The sequence below is a fragment of the Pyxicephalus adspersus genome, chromosome 1 (assembly GCF_032062135.1).
Source record: "Pyxicephalus adspersus chromosome 1, UCB_Pads_2.0, whole genome shotgun sequence".
NCBI lineage: Eukaryota > Metazoa > Chordata > Amphibia > Anura > Pyxicephalidae > Pyxicephalus > Pyxicephalus adspersus.
In genome coordinates this window covers 93,364,688-93,382,310 of record NC_092858.1, presented here as the reverse complement: position 1 = coordinate 93,382,310, position 17,623 = coordinate 93,364,688, and the positions used below count along the sequence as shown (strand labels likewise).

Here is a 17,623-nt window from a genome sequence, read left to right as displayed (position 1 = left end):
GGGGTCCAGTGGGATTAAAGTAGTGCACTGCAGTTCCTGTAAAAGTGATCAGGTAGCTATGAACCAGGAGTTTGTCTTAATCATTCTAAATCCATTACACCTGGGATGTTATTGGCCACAAATAGATTAAAGTAGAATTTGAATATTTAGTGTACATTCTATGCTTGATTTTGGGACAATGTTTTTTGTTAGTTTGGTTGGGAAGCTTTCTTTTAGGGAAATGAATGTCAGGGAATATCATATATAATATATAAATATCCAGACAGGACCATTCTTTGCAGACTGTAAGTTTCTGAATGGGGTCCTCTCCTCCTCCTGTGTCATTGTTTGTACTTGTCTGTCATTTGCAACCCCTATTTAATGTAGGGTGATGCGTAATATGTTGGTGCTATATAAATTTTATTATAAATAATAATAATAATAATAATAAAAATGTACACTAATTTACTAGACTATTTTAATAAACGTCTTCATTATTTATCTCTTATTCAGATTGATGTTACTAAATTGTAACAAAGGCCCATGAGATGTTACTGGGAATCTCTTAAATTATGTGAAAATTCCTGAGCTGAAATAATAACCCATTATGCCACCTTTTTACCTAGATTTACATTTTTGCTGAGACTTACTGTATTGTCATTTCTGTTGTGGAATAACTTTGTGACCATGCTCTGCCATTGATGTTGTTTTTCAAAATACAAAAGTTGTCAGCAACTTATGAAATGTCAAAGCTAAAGTTTCAGTATGACTGCCTGGGAACTAGCATACTCAAAATATGTTGAGCAAAATTCAGCAATAGAAGTTTCCATGATTTACCGTGTAAAGTCTAATGTTTGGAACAGATCACCAGCAGCAGGTCAAAACCTTGATTGCAAGTTGTGAATGTCAATTAAAGACAAAATTAGGCTTAGGATACGATTGATTTCTAAATAGAAAGTGAATTTGACTGGTCCAAGATTAAAATAGTTTTAATTACAATTCTTTTATTTAGAAAGATTTGATATAAAATTTCTTCCTTGTTACCACAAATAAACACTCATGTAATAAAATTTAGCTTCACTTAAATTATAGACACAGGAATTGTGTGATATAAGAAATAGGTGAGTGTAAGTACGAAGGCTTTAAATGTTATGGGGTCTTAAAAACTATAGTCTTATAATTAATCATACAACAAAACAGAAAAAGTGATGCAAAAAGAAGCCTTTTATTATTTACAACCATTTATCATGCATACGGATGAGATAGGAGAAGGAGCAATAGATTGAAGTTTATATACACACAGTAATATATACATGGCTCTAAACTTATCAGTTACTGTCACAGTTGTACTATCTCTACATCCCAAATAGTTACCATTGGTAAATTATTCTTTCCAATGCAATCTTATTTAACATGGTTATGCAACGTTAATAGATGGCTAATAAGTTAAACTGTAGACACAAAATAAGTAGATATAATTTTAATCATACATGTGGTTACTACTACACATTACATAGAATTCATATTGCATACATATTGCACTTTGTTATGACCAAGTAATTCTTAGATACACAAACATATATATATATAATATAGGTAGCTTTCTGTACTCCCATAAACATGGCTTTTTAGTGAAACTCAAGCCAGTCTTTTTAAGCTTTCAGTAGCATGAAGTTGTTTCCAAATGGCATTTGGGAGGGGATGCTAAAGGCAGCTTCCTTATTATCTTCATTTGTGTGATTTCTTCGTATATAAAAAAAAATGTAATCAGAGTGGGGAAAAAAAAAGCTTGGATAGCGTTCCACCTAGAATTTCCAGTCAAAACCTCACAGAGGTGACAAATCACCAAAACAAATACCTCTTTTTTTTTATAATGTCTTTTTATATCAGATTATTTAACAGTTTAATTGACAATCGACTATTTATAAATAAGGAGAACATTTTAACATGCAACTAGAAAATACATAAAATATTCTTGCTGTATATTTGTTTTTGCCTTTTCATTGACTAGTCACAGACTGGGGTCAATGCTAGATCTAAGCCGTGTTGCTTGAAGCATACTCCAAAATCTTTTTCTCATTCTGGATACATTACAGGGTAATAATACATTCTGCAAGGTTTTTATTTTCTATCCTTTTGGGAGATTATTTCTTATTGTCCCACCTTCTGTCCCATGGATGAGATGTGAGAAGTGAAGACATTAATAAAAACATTGACAGAAGTTGTACCTCTTACTCACTGTAATGAATGACTATAAAGTCGAAGGTCTATCAATTTTAGTCTACTAAAACACCAGCAGCTGTATTCCAGAGGATTAAAAAATAAAAACCCTTGTACAACTGCTGGCATTTAAACGATATAGTGGGAAAAATAAATTCCTTCATAGCACCACCACAGACAGGTAGATCAGTGCCATACATCAAAATATTGCTAGAATATTGCTAGATCACTCAAGTCAAGAAAAGTGGTGTTATGTTTACTAAAAAAAAAAAAAAAAAAAAAGGTACTATTGACATTGTTTCATTTCCTAATAGTGGTGACCAGCTGAAAAGCTTCCACTTTTATGAAAAAATGTCAGTTTTTCCATGGCCATTTAGTGCCATTTACTACATTCATAAAGTGGCAATCAGAAGCGATTGCCACTTAAAAAGTTCAGAGAGTTTTAAAGACCACCATCATGATCGTGGTAATCTCCATTGAAAATTGGGGTAATCAGTCGTCTGTTTTTTAAACAACCTGACTGCCACTCTGTGCCACACTTATCATTGTACAAAAGCAACATATGTGGCTACAATGAAAGTTACAGGTTGCATATATGACCATCCATTATTCTATTCAAATGAATGGAGTTCATGATCATCATTTTAAAATGTTTATGCTACCCTGGTTCCCAATTTTATAAGCCGGATTGCCAGGGAAACAAAACCTGTTTCCATTTCGATAAGCATGGCGTTCAAAAGGGGGTGGTAGAGTTTCCACAATGTGAAAACTAAGTGGAGAACAGTTTTCTGTTCTCTTTTTAGGTAAGTGGTACCAAAGTACCATAGTACCAAAGTCAAATACAACCCACGATTTACAACAACTAGCATTTTTTTTAGAAAGAGAATAGCAATGGTATTTGTTTCTCTCAGTACATATGTCTTTGTCCTCAGAGGCTCTCATCAGACCATATTGAAGAATTCAAATCTTCAACTATAGTTACAGTGTGGATCAGTAATTTTAAAAAGGCTTGACCTGCTCAGTCAAACTATGAGCTAGATTTTTCACATTGATAAAGTAGCTTGATAATATTAGTTCCGAAATGCCTAAAATGACCTTCTAAGCATTTTTATTGCACCATTGCACCAAGATCATCATCTGTTCATCACGAAAATACATTTTGTAGGAGAATAATAAAATGATTGTGACTATGCACTAAACAACTCTGGACAAGTTGGGAAAAGAAGAAAGTAATCAGAATTGGTTATTATCGCAAACCGGATAACACACAACACACGCCTTGTATGTGCACCTAAATATTTATAACATAGTTTATGGAGTCAAAGCTTTCACCTTATCTCTTGTTTTAAATAATAAATTGTATTTTCATCATCTCCTTGACATATAACCTCGTTTTTCATAACCTGAGCACTGGTTCCTTTGGAGGGGGTGTGATCCCACGTAGGACACGATGTGCCATGTAGGCACATCACAGTCTGTGCAACCTTTAGTTATTTCTTCATGGCTACCATCAGAGTCTGTAAGGTGGAAATCATTAGATTCATTGTCTGGGCATTGATCATTAGCAGGAGCCATGGATAATGTATTCAAAAGCGTACCCTGAAAGCTATTACAATCTAATACATGCAGAGTGTCAAGGAGTGGGCCCTTAGTTATGGAGTTAGTGACCAGTGTTTCCATATACCCTGAAACAATCATATCGGTCCCCTCTGATGATTGATCATGCAGTTGGATTTTATTTAGCATCAATGTCATTTCAGTACTTGAACCTGATGTCTGTATGCAGCTGTTATTAGATGACTTATCACTGCTGGAATTTGTTGGTAAACCTTCAGAGGACATATATCCACCACTTGTAGAATCTCCATAACAGGAATCTCTTACTAAACTGCCACCATTTATAGTCTTTCTCTCTGTGTAGCCGCATCCACTGAGAGGATACTCATTTATACTATCACAGTCTTCACTTGATAAGAGGTATGTAGATGATGATGTCTGATCCATGTTTTTATTAATGGTAAGAGGGTATGGATTATCCTCATGTGTTACAGAGACCAGCAAAACACATCTTTTGTGTGAAAAGTCCTAAAAATGTGATAAAAACAGACTCAGAATAAACAATGAATTACATGTTTTCTAAAAAATACTAGTCATCTAGACTCATTCTTCTTTTATAAGAGACCCTATGCAGGCTTGCTGGACCATGTAGGTTCTCTCAAGATAGTCTATCGTCTCTTCTCTTGGAGAATCTAAACAATTTTTTAATCCACTGTCATAGGCAGACTGGGATAGCAGCAATGAACCCAGCCACCCTGGAATATTTTAAACCTTTAACCTCTCCACCTTTGCTGTGTCCCTGCTGCCTCATGATGCAGGATGAAGAATTTTTTTGAATATTTAGTTACCCATAGTCTACTGGTCATCTATTCCTACTCCAAGTTCAGCCACATTTGAGTGCCAGAGCCCTGGGGAAAAAGTGGACTTAGTGCCAATTAGTGACTGGAAAGAGTAATGTTGGCATGATCAGTGTGGTGTGGTGGTCTTCACTGCTTCATACACCCTCTAAGTTCTGGAGTATAAGCCTTAGGAAATTCTGATCCATAAACATCCCCCTGCTGAAAATACAGCAGAATGATATGACTGTATAACAAGTTACTGCTGCAACTCAGGAAAGGAAAGTTATTGGTTACTGCAGCCTGTTAGCCCCCACCCCACAACTATGGGGTTTGCAGGGACTATAGGTATACATCTGACAGCAGGACTGTACCACCTGCATTAATTACAAAATACCAATTAAAATAAAACACCTAATCAAAGATGATAAACTAGTAGAAAAGTATACTATTTTTGTACAATTACATATGGGGGGAAAAAGAAATATTTTGAAGTCTCTAAAATCACATATTGCAATTGTGAAAGTGATGGTCACCTCTGCTTTTGTACCTCAAATCTGTGATGTATTTATGCACTTATTTTTTGGAGACTTTATTAACTTTAATAATGTAACTGTACACTTTTTCATATTTTCACATTACTTGTTTATACCTATAACTTCCCTGTTTTGGGTTACTCTTTTTTGTACACTTTGAAATTTATAGAGGGATGTGACCCAAGTTATCCCGCCTTCTCATCATTCAGTGTCATCATCCAGAGATTCCAGTCTTTCCCAACACTATGCATAAAAATGCTATTTATTTGTGCTACAAAAATATATAAATAGTTAAATGTGTAAATGTTTATATTGTAAGATTATCATAAAGCAGAAGTCATGTAAAATGTATGGTTCTGAGCAATCCCCATAACACCCATATTACTTGTAATAAATACCACTCTTTTAGAGTCCATTAGAGTATGTGAAAGGCTTTCTTTATATACTGATACTTTCAAAGCAATTTTCGACTCAGAACACAACTTACCAATGATTTGGGAATTGTAGCTTTCAGATTTATCACATGCAAGATTGTGAAAATTGCACTCACAATCACAAAGACTAACAGTATTACTGGCAATCCAACCAATGGCAATAAATGATGATTTTGATCTGGAGAAGAAAAAAAAATTATGTTTTAATGCATTATACATTTCATCTTCTACACCTACAGTAATAGAAGTGTACTTATATAGATATACACTTTAAAATTGCTTTCTTAGTAGTTATATACATTAGTATATATTTTAGCTTTGTGTGATTTGTTTTATTTATGCTTTGTATTCATCAATTTTTTACCCATAATCCTTTCTTGGTATGTCCAAAGGAAATGCACATTAAAGTGGAAAACACGAAGGAAATACAGTCCTGCATATTAGTAAACTAATTTCTTAAACAAACCACTTGGCATGGTTGTGTTAAATTATTATTTTTAATAAACAGGATTTGTATAACGCCAACATATTACACAGCGCTGTACATTAAATAGGGGTTGCAAATGACAGATGAATACAGACAGTGACACAGGAAGAGGAGAGGACCCTACCCAGAAAAGCCTAAAATCCAGGAGGTGGGGGAAGTATCATACAATAGGAGGTGAGATATGGAGTGGTGGAAAGTTGTTTTTTTGTCGAATCTCGCTAATCATTATTCTCTACACAAAAACCCTGGTGCTCAGTAAAAAAGTGAATGTGCAAAAACACACCACAAAAAATGTGCCCTGACCCCCAGGGCGCAATGCTTCTGACAGGGACTGGGTACCAAGACCACCCGGCCGAAGTCCAGTGGGTCTACTAGGTTCTGTTCTCTGTGGACTTGGCCTAAGCCTACCCACCAGATACCAAGCTGGGAGCTCTCCCGAAGAGAAATTTCCAGTAAGAGAGCACTCAACCATATGACCAAAGCACTTCCCAGACTTCAGGGCCGACCCATAGGGAAACAGCACCCTCCATTGACAGTGGCACACAAAACCACACCAGTGACAGTGACAAAAAATAAAAATAAATACAAAATAAGTGCTCAGTACATAACACACTGGGCAAAGAGTAAAAAATTGCCCATCTGCACTAGCTGCAGCTAATGCAGAATGACCAAAAATTACTGTGGGTAGACTAGACCAAAGTGATTGTAAAGTACCCCTGGTTCACCACTCCAGGGGGATGACACAGCTCCTCAGACCTAAGGGCCAGAACGAAGCTTTCCCCACTTCTAACCAGTGGGATGAACTGCCTTTCCGGGAGCTCCTTCTCAGGGCAGGGCCCGCTCCTCTCTCTGGCCCAGACCATACCGGAGAAATTAGCATAGGAAGGCCCCTTACAGAGCATCACCATCTAGCTGCCCTTCCTAACAGGGGTACTAATCCACTGCATTCTGGCAAGGAATACAGTGTTGTTCCACTCCTGCACACTAGAAGGATTAGGTACTACACTTGATCTTAGCCAAAGAATCTTAGGCCGAGAAGCGATTGCTCCCTTTTGACACATGAACCCATGGTTTCTTGTAAAATGCTGGGACGCTGGGGAATGCATTCTGGCATTTATTGTGCTTCCTTGTTTTGGGAGTGACATTGTCACATCTTATTGACCTTCCCACTGGCTGAATTCAGAGATTGGACGTAATGAGATGAAGTTGTGTAGAAGCACATTTGGCCTATACAACAAGTATTCTGTCCACCACTTCACTTTATACACAGTTTGTGGCAGCACACCCTTTGTCAGTGAACAAGGTTTATAAGCCAAATTTTACAGCATGTACCCCTCTTTTTGAACCCTGAAACTCCCTCTGAAATGTAGGCCAAACAATGCAATAGGGAGTGTTTACAGCTTGGATGCTTTTACTATGTAGTGTAGTTTAAGTTTTAGGGATCATATTATTCTGTTGTAAATCTAACTTTGTAAACATGGGATCTACATTATATAACTGTTCATCATACAAAGCATACAAAGTAACATAGCAAACAATTTACTACAAAATTACCTTTCTGGCTAAAGGTTAAACAAATAGATGGTGATGGTGTGCTGTTTTTTCTAGTTATTTCCAATATGGCGCTCACAGTCAGACAGTATTCTCCTTCATATGCATCTGTTTTGATTAGTTCTGATGACTTCATCATTTCAATTTTCCGGATTTGCTGGCAAAGAATAAACAATATTACAACATTAGATGTGGGAATTGATACTTTACAGAGGATCAATACAGTATGCAATCTGCAAGACCTTACTTAGAGGGGCTAGGTAGGAGAAACCATTAGGCAAACTACAAATGAACAGCTACATGTTTCATCCAACCAGAATTTTCATAGGGAGACATGGTTCATAGGGAGAATTGGTACAGTTCGGTAAGGGGTGCAATGTTATCCATGGAATGGGTACTATACATACTGCATTTTATTACATCACATAGTAATAAGAGAAAACATATTAGGTTAAAATAATAAAATAATGAAACCCAATTCTGAAAACGTTATGAACACAGTATAAAATATAAATATAATATTTCTTAGAGGTTGGTGAACTCTTCCAAAACACCCTTTAAACAAAACCCTTAAAAAAAAAAACCTTTGGAAGATGTTAAGTAGGAAACTGATCATGAGATGCAAATTTGCCTTCAAAAAGAGACCTTTTGATCATCTTTTGTAAAACTTTTCTCTCCACTGATGTTTGCGTATGGTCTTTTAATAAACCAACAATTAAAAGAAAAGACATATCTAACAGAGGTAGATCCAATCAACAGTGGGCTCCTGAGCAGAACTGACTTGTCCCCCCACCCTTTCACCAGATATTTTTTTTTTTGTGGTAAAATTTTGCTACTTCATTTTTCCTGGACTGTAAAGATTTACCCTTCTGTTTGAACTGGTAGTAAATAGCTTAGCAGAGTCATAACTCTTACCTACTATATTCAAATCTTTAAAAAAATGGCTATACATACAGTTTAATTCTGTCAAAGTGCCATCATTATTGCAAAAAAAGACAAAAATACCTCTCCAGGGTTGTTAATATTTCTGATTTCCAACACATGCTTCAAATACAAAAAAAAAGGAAAACTTGGTGGGGCGCACAATGGTCTTCGCACTGAAGTATTAACGATTAAGCTTCCATCATCTACTCTCTTTATTTGTAAAATAGGAGGTGATGGGTCCACTGCAAGAAAATGCAATATTCTGGTTACAATAGGAAACTTTACTTTAGCTGTACAACATATGTCTTCTACATTAAAGCCTTTTTTTAATTTTGTTTGCTGAAATTTAGATGCAAAAATAACCTTGGTTTTTAATGCTAAGGGTTATACCAGTTGAGTTTTTTTTTTGACTTGCTGGTAAAGTGTGCTGGGGAATACTGTGTGTTGTATTGCTCTATGGATTGCTCTGCAGATCTGCACCTTACTTTAAAAAACTAGTTATGAATTCATCAAAGCACTTTCCATTTTTTACTTTGCGTTGTACCACTTTAGGGTGATTGGGTTACTTTAGGTGTCCATATTCTTGGGACTTTAGGGTAAAGCTAACTTTGTTTTTGAAAGTAATATTATTGCCTTTGGATTTTCATGTAAATGTCATTTGTGTTTGGGACATTACTGTAGGAGGTTTGAATATATTCTGTAATGATCCTCTGCCCTCACCCTTTCTCCTTTGTATGTTGGATTTTTATAATAAAACTTCAAAAAGACATTTGTGACAGCCTGTGTGAATTTCTAAAGTCATCCCACCAGGAAGAACCCAGGAACTAAGAGCTGGTACTGTGAGGGTGAGCTCTACGCTTGTTTGATGGATTTGGCGCAAATACACACCAGAAGTCTATTCTGCCATTGTGCTGTTTTAGGTGTGTCATTGCACTTTTAAGAAAGGATAGGCTACCTACATGTATACCTGGGCTCAATAGTTTTATTGCTTTATGTGTTTAAAGTGAGGAGCTATGTTGGACTGGAGTCTGGGGACTACACTAGGCAGAGAGAAGCCTGTTTCTTTGCAGAGCCACTGTTCCACAAATGCAGGCCTGAAATCATGGCTGTTTTGTACTATAATTCAAAGATAGTCTATTCAGGTTTCTGATATGGTATGTTATAATTGTTATATTTTTACCTCCAGGACAAAAAAAAATACTTTTACTGAAAAAAAAGAAACAATTATTTAAAGCATTTATGACTACAAAACAGGAAGCCCAAATATTATATGCAGCATATGTCTAGTTAGTACAGTATTACACCTACCTGTAAACATATAAGTGATGTTATCTAATAAAACCCATGATGACTTTTCCTGGGACACAGAAACAGCCCTGACTTGCACTCTGTGCAAGTTACTAAAGTTCTGTATAAGGGCACATGTTAAATCACACTCTGTTGCGAAGGTAGTCCTACATTTTTTAACTGCTTGCCACCTTAAAATAAAGAGATTAAATATTAGTTTGTGATCATACAGATACTACATTTAGTTACAAAATACCATAAACATATTTATGACAGATATATTGTTCTGCCAAATGTCCACCAGTTTCAGAAGGCAAAGATGGGGTAGTCACCAACACTGTTCCTGACCCCCACGAATACAAATGCTGTGTGTTATGATTGCATTAACTAACACCAATGATGGGAGTTATGAGTCTGTCCACAGACACCAACACTGGGCATTTTTTGTGTGTTTTTATTGTGTCTACTACAATAAAAAGAATCTACCTGTGGTCATCCAATAGAAGATGGAAGGGGGCATCCATTGTCAAAGTGATGGTTTTTAAGAAACTAGCTAACTTGTGAGTGGCTGGCAAGGGATGCTGTGTGGGATCAATTGATTCCCCTACAGGTCCTAACCTGCTCTTACCGTCATGATGAGGCTTAATACCCACTTTCTCTTCAGTGCATCACATTACTTGTTAGTCTAAACATCTTCTATGGTGTGGCTCACTTATCTTTTTTCTACTACAGAGCCTTCTCCCAAACTTCAGCACTAAGTATTACCCTGCATTAACCTCTGTGTCCAATGACAGTGCATCATTGGTCATTAAAAGCTCTTTCCCCTGATATGGAGGGTAGAAGACTTTGATCCAGAAATAAAGATAATAGTATGACTAATGTCCTTAAATATTTGCATTACACAGATGTTTTTCGAGCAACATAGCTTCTAAACTTTCCTGATTACAACTCTCTATTTAAAAAAAAAAAAAATTTCCAACAGTTCTATATTTACTTTTCAGCCATGACGAGCATATATCGGACAGTGTAGGTTACATTAGGAGGATTTTCAGGAGCCGGCAGCCATGTCAAGAAGAGACTAAAGTTTCTGGATTCTGTTTTGATGTTTAATGGTTGATGTAGCTTGCCTATTAAAAAAAAATGTCAAATCAATATGTTCAGAAGTATTTATTTAATTTCAAGTCACTAAAATGAAACTTTTGCATTAAAAAAAGTTAGTTGCTTAACTTTTATAATATAATAAATATAATAAAATTATAATAAACATAAAAATATAATAAAAAAACTAATTATGTATTATGTATGTAAACAATAAAATCAAACATATTTTAAAATACTGCTGGTAAAAATGACATGAAAAATATTTATTTTTCATGTAGAGGGTACATTTCCTGAAACATATATACAGCTGGATCAGAAGAACAATTACTTCTACATTGTTATGCAGGGTTAGATGCTGCAGATAATTATGGTTTACTTAATAATAAGATATCACATTGCAGGCTTAACTGATCAGATTATGACCCTTTTCTCCTGCTTCAGAAATGTAAAGAGGTGTTCTTGAATATTGTGGATGTATATTTCCCTGTTTATTTTTTAACTGTTTTACGGATATTTAAAAAGTTATGTTCAAGAAGGAAACACTGAAATCACATAATATCATAACAATATTAACACAATAACACAAATTCAAAAACTGAAGTCCAAAAGTGAACTTATGGTGTGGCTTAGTAGCGTCTTTTGCCCCTTCATGCCTGTGAGATAGATTGGTAGAATGTGCACTTTTTTCTATTTGTTTATTTGTAGTATTGCAGATAACATTTACAAAATTGTAATCTATGATTTATTCCATTTATAATACTATAAACAAATAAAAATATCATCAGAAAAATAAAGGATAAAGACAGAAAGTGGTGTGGGAGGGAGAGAGGTTTCTGTGAGTAAGCATAGTTTTGCTCTGGTATGCCTTTGGTGTTTGCTCTGTGACTCACACACCTTATTTTGCTATAATAAAGATAAAATTGACTGAGGACTATGTACACCAATTTCTTTTTACTAGTGAGTGCAAACTAAAAAATGTTTTTAAAAATTGTAAAAAAAAATTAAAAAAAATAAAACGTTCAAACCCACAGAGTTTATTAGTACAATAACTTCCAATTTTATTGAAAGTTATAATAATACTTGAACTCACAGCATTTAAAGAGAATCTATAATCAAGCAAACCACCTCTACAAAAGCCTCAGATGATGGCTGCACTCTGACTTCCAAGCTGCATTTTACTTGTAGAGTATTCAAGATTACACTGTATGAACAGATGACTTCTAACATTCCTGACAACCACAATGTCACTATGGGCACACCTTAGATAGATCCTATCTATCCTAACAGAATGGTATTAAATTTTCTAAACAGCTGACATTTACAGAAAGGGGTTCTAAGGTAAAAGTATTTAACTAATATATATAGATGAACCTCAATTAGTAGTGAACCTTAGCTGACTTGATGATTGTGTAGAAGGCAAATGTGCGTTACATTTGGTGAATAATCATTGTGTTTTTTCACATTTCTATGGCTGCACTCAATTAGTAGAAGAATTTGGGAAAAGTTAGGATATCATGTAACTTAATGCACATTTGTATGTGACTAATAACAATTTCACAAAGCCATTATTTCAGATATCAAAAGCAAAGGGCCAGAGTTGTGCTTCATATTCCTTGTTGTAGATAATACAGTGCAGTTTATAATATGAACATTGATAAATGCCTTACTATAGTTGCAAAATATTTCCTATATCACAGTCATATATGTTACAGGACCATGCAGATCACAATCTGGGGCCTTCACAGAGAAGAAAAAAATAGCACACACTTTTTTATTTTTGTTAATGACCATGACAACTTTCCATCTAGTTCTTTGAATGAATGCCAAGGCTGTTATTGATGTCTATGTTCTGCAAGCTCCTTAAAAAAGTAAGAACCCCCCCCCCCCCCAAAAAAAAATAAATAACATTATACCATAACTTGTGATGAATTGCTTCCTTACATTGAATTAAAAAAAAACCTTTGCTTGCTACAAATTTGATTTAGAGCATTGAGATTTTCCTGTTTTTTGTGTGTGATGGAGTATACCACTTCTTAGCATTACATTTCCCTCTAGAAAAACATGCAAAACAATGTTTTTTTTAAACACACATGTTAAAATGGGTATTTTGGGTCTAGAATGACCAAATATTTGTACTGTAGAGAATAAAAAGATAGCAATTGCAAATGTTTATGTTAATGCATCATTTTTGTGTTTCTATTTTTTTTTTTCGATAAACAATACATTTAAATTTTTAATAAAATAAAACCATGTCAAGTAAAAAAAAAACAATACCAAATATGTCAGACATATAATTTTGCAACAGCAAAGCAATAAAAAATTATACAACTCAAAATTGTTCATAGGAGATGTTTTAAATCCTAGAAAGCTGATCACTAGTGTCAACTATAAATTAGTATTCTAGAAATTCTCCTCCAACAAGGTGTAGGATACCCAATACTTGTGTCCTGGGGTTGTCCGTGTTTATAGGCATCGAAGCAGATCTGTGGGTAGCTTAAATTGTTTGTGTTACATCCAACTTTATTTTTGTACTAATTTTTTTACTACCACAAGAGCACTGAGAATCCTCTATGTGATAGCGCACGTGGTAGGTCCCTTCATTTTTAAAAAATGTATTTTATTAAATTATTGTTTTCATCTCACGTCTTGGTAATATCACAAAGGAGCTGACAAGTTACAATTTTTCCATCAACCCAGAAGTAATCGATTAAAAAATCCTCAGGTTATATTAAATAGTGAGCATTGATAAATTAATGTTCTTTAATCCGCTAGGCCATACTGAACACCGCTTGCCACTCTGAGTCCCCGACAGTAATCCAGTTTGAGTGTTGAGCCAAAACCTGAATTTTAAAACAGTTACCTAGAGTAACATTCTCTGATCGCTGTTTGTAATAAATTCCTAGTTGGAGTTATTTCTGGAGATAATGCCAGGGAGGTTAAAATAAACATGTTTTAGTAAACCAACGGGCAAAGTACAGGTTTGTTATAAAGGAAAGAAAAAAAAAAACAAGGGTTGCCATTGCCAGCTGGAAATGTGTTTTTGTCTTGCTGTACCTGATTTAATAATTTTGACTCAATAAACATGCAGGTGCTACAGAGAGCTAATCCAAACATGATGAGTGGAACTTTAACCATCCGACCATTAAACCCTTATCCGACTTTGGTTCTGGTTAAAAAAAATTGCAATTATCGATAAACCCGAACTTTTCTCACTGTATGAAAATACAGTGAGAAAAGTTCGGGTTTATCGATCACTTACCTGGTCCCGCTGTGATCATCCAGCGTCGTGTTCGTGTTCCAGCGTCGTCCCCCAGTGTCGATCTCCCTCTCCAGCATCGGGTGCCTTCTCCGAGAAGAAGAAGCCGGCCGGCGGAGAAGAAGAAGCCGGCTGCCTTCTTCTTCTCTGTCCGTAGCGTGTACGTGTCCCTCGGCGATGACATCGGCGCGTGTGCGGGAAATTCAAATTCAAACTCATTCAAACACATTTTGTATTGGATTGAATACAAACTCCTGTATCCAATCCAATACAAAATAATTCAAAATAAATACAAAGTATGTAATTGGTAAATTCAAACTCTCATTTTGTATTGGATTGAATACAAACTCCTGTATCCAACCCAATACAAAATAATATAAAATAAATACAAAGTATATAACTGGTAAATTCAAACGCTCATTTTGTATTGGATTGAATACAAAGTCCTGTATCCAATCCAATCCAAAATAATACAAAATATATTTATGTGGTTTTGTCTATAGGTATGTGACGTTGGACTGTTGGACACTAGGGAGGTGTTTTAGAAAAATATATTACTATACAGTATACCGAATTATCGCATTTTCAGTATTTTTCATTTATTTATGTATTCTTGTTTAAGCTGATTTTTGTGTCTTTTATTTAATTTTATTAAAAGTATTTTTTTTTTACATGATTGTGTGTTTCAAACATTTTTTATATTCATGATATCTACTAGAACCCTGTTCGGACATATTTCTTTAAGTTACAGGTCTACAATTTAAAAAAAAAAATTTCATGAAAAACAGTGTACCGCTTTTGGTACAGAAATCTAGACATCAGTGTAACGCCCAGGAGGTTAACAGGCGATCTGCCTACCCTTACATCCCAGGGAAAGCCTCAAAGCAGATCATCTGATTGATCTGAATTCTATCACGCACCTAGGTATGACACTGTATCCTTTAGGCACTTACAATTGGGTTCTTGCCATAGAAATCAATAAAAATGTGAATGTTAATATTGAGTGCATGTGAGCACAGAAAAAGGCAGTCAAGGAAAACAACACCAATGAGCCAAGTCAAGCAGCCTGACGCCTTGAGTGCTGAAGTGTCTTGCACAACTGGCATGGGAATGTGGACACTATATCCAAATCCAAACAACAATACTAATTATACATCTCTGATCACAATTCCTTCGTAAAGAAGATGTATTTACAAATAGGTGTTGGCTTTAAATTGATAGCTAACAGCAAAACTAGATACAAATAAAACAAAGTAACTATTGAAAATAATATAGGATAACAGCATATACACAGGATGGACAGCATTTGAAAGTAAAAATGCCAAAGTGAGCAGTCAATTAAAGTCTTCTAAAATAAAAACTTTGTAGTGAGCAAATCAATTAGAGATATATGATAAATACTCATAGATCAACTATTTATCTGGCAGAATTCTGTCACTAAGGCTCCCCTCATACCTCACCCTGTTGTCATGGCCACTACTTGCACTTGCTGCAATTAGTCATAATATGAAGTGTACTAGTGACTGCCACAGGGCTATTAATCTTATTGTAATGCATAGTATACAGTAGATGGCCGTAAGCCATGAGGAGTGTTCCCAGCTGATATCCCTATTCTTTTTCTGCAATCATTGTCACATTCCAGAAAGTCTTGTTCTGAGGTCATAATGTTCATCAAACTTTAGGCTTGCCACCTGGTTGTAGCTTTGAAACCTAATAGCAATTCAAAAGATGGTAAAATCACAAAGCTACATGGCTACACAGTGTCAATGGGTTATTCTGCCAGAATTTATACATAAATCCAAAGCAATGTTCTGTAGAATATATACTGTATATATATATATATACAAATATATATATATATATATATACACACATATATATATATATATATATATACACTATATATATACACTATGTGGCTTTGGCTGTGACCATTATTTGCAGTGTTTGCACTGTAACAACAAACAGTGAACATCTATTGACATTGCAATTTTTTTTAAAAAAAATCTACAGCTATGATAGAATACAGAATTTACCTACTGCATTTGTAAATTAGGCATGAAGTAGGTGTGGTATCAATAAATATCAAGGTTGGACTGCAACTTTGTTCAAATTTTTCATTTTGGCCCACTGCGTATTTGAACTTGACACCCCTGCTCTAGACTGTGAAAAGTACAATTAAATGACTCAGTTATGCTTTTTATCGTATACGTTCATGGTCAATGATACAAGCCTGAAAAATGTTGATTAACAGCTTTCAAAAAAATTAAAAATATTACAGGTAATGGGACACATCAGGAAGATAAGCTAAGCATTTGAAACGCATGTGTAAATGTTTTTGGTTTTTAAAAATCCATTTATTTAAAACTCTACACTATGATTAATCTAGGCTAGGTTCCTAGCTTGTGTTAGCGCAGTCCCAATCACGGTAATTAATATTCATGGCTACATTTTGTTTACCCAATTCTGCTATAAATGTTCCCAAATAACTTGTTAGCTGGGTATTGTAGCTTTGATCTCACACCTTACACTTTTCGCTTTCATTACGTACTGTATTTGCTCAGCTGCATGTTATACTCTTTACATGTCCTTGCTTTAGTTTCCTTTTAACTTATGTCATTTCAACATGTTCATACACTACATAGTACATTCCGGCTGCCTTCCCTGCATTTTATCTTAAAGGTTTCCTAAAACCCTTGTACTTAAATAAAGTTACATACCTGATACACAATACAGAATCCCAAATATGACCAAAAGGGTCCATTCTTGCATGGTACGCATTGCTACATTACAATCCTCTTCAGTGAGACCATGTTTTTCAGATGTTGCAAAATGGATTTCCTGACTTACTAGGTAACTTTACTGCACCTGAGCTCGTCACAGCACGTAATACAACACGCCCATCAGGGAAGTCCCACTGGGTGTGTGGCAATATTTGTAACCCCTTGCTGTCAGGATAACAAAGTCATGCACAGTCTTCTTTACAGTATTTAGTGAAATGTTACAAGTTACATGTCCCTAAATAATAATTTTCACAATGTTGCCAGTTCCTTTGCTGATTCAACAGATAAATAAATTCTTCTTTTGCCCAATGCTTATCTTTTTAGAAATTAAAAAAAAAACATACAGTACACTAAACTGCTCTATTTGAAATGTATGAAAACAAACCACAAAATATTGTGTTTTGCTGTATTTTAATGTCTAAGCGAAACAGGGAAAAGAAACAGTTTGGGGGTCTTTCCCCATAATTTGGAAACCAGGCTGCAATAGGCTTAGGACATTCCTGATAGTAAATGGGGCAGTGAGCGTATGTGTGCTTTATCTCCTATCCAAAAAACGTCTATGGAATCTATCTGCCTGTTTACAATCTCATACTGAAATGTACACTGAGCTTTGAATGTACAACCAGTGTGTATTCCCAGCATATCTTCCTGCCGGGAATGAATGTCAATCCG

At 35.2% G+C, this 17,623-nt stretch overlaps 1 protein-coding gene across 1 annotated transcript; it reads right to left on the bottom strand.

Moving 5' to 3' along the window:
* Window positions 1–1,185: 1,185 nt before the first annotated feature.
* Window positions 1,186–17,030, bottom strand: IFNLR1 (interferon lambda receptor 1). Its single transcript, XM_072419283.1, has 7 exons — window positions 16,889–17,030; window positions 10,806–10,938; window positions 9,833–10,002; window positions 8,606–8,766; window positions 7,604–7,757; window positions 5,616–5,740; window positions 1,186–4,284 (listed from the first exon to the last, which is right to left on the bottom strand). Exons 1-7 carry the CDS (start codon window positions 16,947–16,949, stop codon window positions 3,568–3,570), a joined length of 1,521 nt encoding a protein of 506 aa, XP_072275384.1. The 5' UTR covers window positions 16,950–17,030; the 3' UTR covers window positions 1,186–3,567.
* Between the last annotated feature and the right edge of the window lie 593 nt (window positions 17,031–17,623).